General features: G+C 30.7%; 1 protein-coding gene across 16 annotated transcripts in view; it reads right to left on the bottom strand.

Annotated features, from left to right (window-relative positions):
* Positions 1-3,181, bottom strand: part of LOC102677825 (collagen alpha-2(IX) chain-like) — a 342,768-nt gene that overhangs the window by 1,660 nt on the left and 337,927 nt on the right. For 12 of the 16 annotated variants that reach the window (XM_006624995.2, XM_006625001.2, XM_006624996.2 and 9 more), the window contains 9 exons: positions 2,727-2,982; positions 2,355-2,474; positions 2,113-2,207; positions 1,938-2,030; positions 1,424-1,546; positions 1,307-1,321; positions 940-1,134; positions 707-822; positions 25-399 (listed from right to left, as the gene is read on the bottom strand). In XM_006624995.2, the coding sequence (XP_006625058.1) occupies positions 105-399; positions 707-822; positions 940-1,134; positions 1,307-1,321; positions 1,424-1,546; positions 1,938-2,030; positions 2,113-2,207; positions 2,355-2,474; positions 2,727-2,982 (1,308 nt within the window). In that variant the 3' untranslated portion in view covers positions 25-104. The remainder of the gene's footprint in view (positions 1-24; positions 400-706; positions 823-939; positions 1,135-1,306; positions 1,322-1,423; positions 1,547-1,937; positions 2,031-2,112; positions 2,208-2,354; positions 2,475-2,726; positions 2,983-3,181) is intronic. The other 4 variants (XM_006625000.2, XM_031514818.1, XM_006624997.2 and 1 more) reach the window with 3 other exon arrangements.

Raw genomic sequence — 3,181 nt, 5'->3', positions numbered from 1 at the left:
AGAAGAAGAAGAAGAAGAAGAAGAAGAAGAAGAAGAAGAAGAAGATGATAATGATGAAGAAGAGAAAAAAGGAATAAAAGATTAGGAAGAAAGTGGTATAAAGGTTAGTCTTCCATGAGAGAATCCAAGTATTCTTTGTAATCGTTTTCCGACATCTCGTCCTCGTCCTCCACAATTTCGGCGTTTCTCCTTCTCCTTGTGGTCTCGCTGGTTACTTCTATACAGAGTAGCGCGAACTTGTTGTCGCACGAATAACGAACTTGTTCCAAGAGACGTCCTCCTGTTAACGGTGATCCTAATCCATAACGATCCGAACTACTTGAATGCCAAGCGTCGCAATACGTGTCCATTGCTCGGTCTCCTAATTTATGTGATCCGTGCCATGCCACTTTTTCTGGCCTGAAATGTCAGAAAATGATAATTATAGTAAATTTGATAGAGTTATAATGTTACAATATAATTTTAATCGAATCGTTTAGATAAAAATTTGTTTTAACAATATAATGTCTTCTTTCTTTTTTGAAGTGATTTTCTATTAATCTTTATTTTTATCCGTTCTTTTCTTGAAAGACCATTATTGTTATAAATTATTAACATTTTTAATTGAAAAATAGTTGCTTTATTTAAAAAAAATTATGTTAGATATAAATCTTCTAGAAAAATTTAAAATTTTTTCTTCTATTGATGTTATTTCTATCTTATTTACCATGCAAAATCAGTGAGGATATTTTTCCCATTAAAACTGTAGATTCTTGGGTTTTGTGAAAAATAGGCCCCGTTTCCGTTGAACATTTCCTTCCACGAATTGAAGAGAACGTCCCCCTGACGAATCAAGAAGTAATTTGTAATACATGTGATACGTTCATAGAAAATTACTTGAAAGAATTTTTCACAAATAAATTTTATATCAGAATTGATGTATTTTAGATGGTAAATTACCTTTATGTTAACGATAGGCAAATCTCGATCTCCAAGCCTCACGATGCTGTCAACATTTTGAACTCTAGAACTGAGGAATGCGCGGAATGTACCCCTCAAACCAGCTCGCTTCGCTTGTCGATAACAAGCGTAGTCAGCTCCTCGTACACCGTGCATGTCCCCGGTAAAGGGTTCGTTCAAAGCAGCCATTCGTAACTGAAAATTGTAATATCAATGTGATATTCCTGTGTATTTATTGTTAGTGTTAGAAATATAAAAATTTTTTACCTCGGAAATGAAATGAAATCAAACATTTTGAATGAAGCATTTTTAACAACAAAAATTAAAAGAAAAGAATATGAGAAAATTAATCGTGCTGATGTCTTACCATTCGTGGATACCACTTCATAGTAGGAAGATTATTCAATCAAAATTAGATAATATATTAATTTAATTTTTATCGATAAAATTTTACGCTCAACAGCATTAAGATATATATACTCACTCCTGTTCCGTCTGCTTTTACGGGTATTTGATTGATCAGATTAGAAGCCTCAAAAGGTGGATTTACCGGGGGTGGTGATGTAGTAGGTGGTGCTGGTGTAGTTATTGGTAAAAGTGAGCCCAACTATGCATAGTATAAATATTTTGAATTGGAAGGATATTACTAAATAATTGAACACTAGATTAAGGATAAGATCAAGGAATTCAGATTATCAGAATAATATTAATGATGATAGAAAGAAATTTTATTTAACAAGATATATATTTTAATTTTATTAACAATCGAATATTTTAATTTATAATCTATTTAAATTAGAAATACCAAGCATAGATATATATTAATTCAGTGTCATAATTTAAATTTGAAAATTTGAATTTAAGGATATTTAAATTTAAAATGAAAAAGAATAAATTTAAAGAAACATTCTTTTGTATTTTATTTAGAATTTATATAATTTTTTCGGATAGTATATAAAAATTTTATGATACAATATATAGAAAAATTTTATACTAACTGCAATGTATTGCCAGCCATTATTCACTCTAACGAGTAGTGCTTGTTCGTCTATAATGTAAGCTAATGTTCCAACTGGGCTCACGGCAGACATCTAAAAATATAACAAGATTAAAGCATTTATATATTATTCGAAATTATGCAAAATGAATTTTTAAGCGGTAGAGTTGATTTACTTTCGTCATAGCTTCGGTATTTTGAAAAGTTACTGCTCCTGGTACAATCTTCGTTGTGCTTTCGAGAGGACCTCTGGTTGCAGTTGTTCCAGCACCTTATAAAAATTTTATAGACAATTAGAAGATAGTTTTAGAGATGCATTAAATTTTATTACATAATTTTTTGAATTCAGAATACACGAAGAAAAATAATGTGTCTTTTAGGATTTTTTTTATGATATTTAAAAACTAGCATGTATTACCTAAATGTTCTTTTAGTTCCTTCAATTGTTTTAATTCCCGCAGTGCTTTCAATTCGTCTAGACTAGTTCTTGGTCCTTGCAGCGTAGGATATGGAACGTGTTTTTTTTTAACACTTTGAACTAACAAGATATTGTATTTTTAAAATTTATATTAAACTTTGAAATTATAAATTTATGTTTTTCTATATATTTTTAACAATATCTTTAATTAAATCATAAGCATCGAATCATTAATACAATAGATATTCAAAAAATATGTTAAACGAACAACATTGTAGATAAATTTTTGCTTTATATTCGTATAACGATGATTAAAATAGATTTCTATTAGGTTCTGATATTATTTTATCACGCCTAATAATATTTTCTTACCTTGTCTAACTCCATAATAATCTCTTTCACCAAAGATGTGACTTCTGCCGATTCCTGGCTCTCCTTTTTGTCCGATTAAAGATAATCCGGGCGGACCTGGTGGTCCAGGAGGTCCTGGAGGTCCCGGGACTGGAATATAATTTCCTTGAGATGGTGGTCCAGGTGGTCCTGGAGGTCCTGGCGGTCCTCTTTGACCTTCCCTTCCTGGTTGTCCTGGAATTCCAGGAAAACCATCGTCTCCTTTATCACCCTTTACCTGGAAATTATTTAAAATTTGAAAAATTTAAAATATTACTCCTAGATGAGTATCGAGGGCAAAGAAAAATAAAATAAAAAAAATATTTCCAATAAATTTAAACGAAAAAAAAATATTGAATAGTAATTTTTTCGATACGTGATACGTTTGAAATATAAATTAATTTCAGCGAAGAAACATCATGAACTCTTCTCTTCTA

Source organism: Apis dorsata, unplaced genomic scaffold, assembly GCF_000469605.1.
Source record: "Apis dorsata unplaced genomic scaffold, Apis dorsata 1.3 scaffold_1204, whole genome shotgun sequence".
NCBI lineage: Eukaryota > Metazoa > Arthropoda > Insecta > Hymenoptera > Apidae > Apis > Apis dorsata.
The sequence above is the reverse complement of the archived record's forward strand: the minus strand, read 5'-3'. Positions and strand labels throughout refer to the sequence as shown.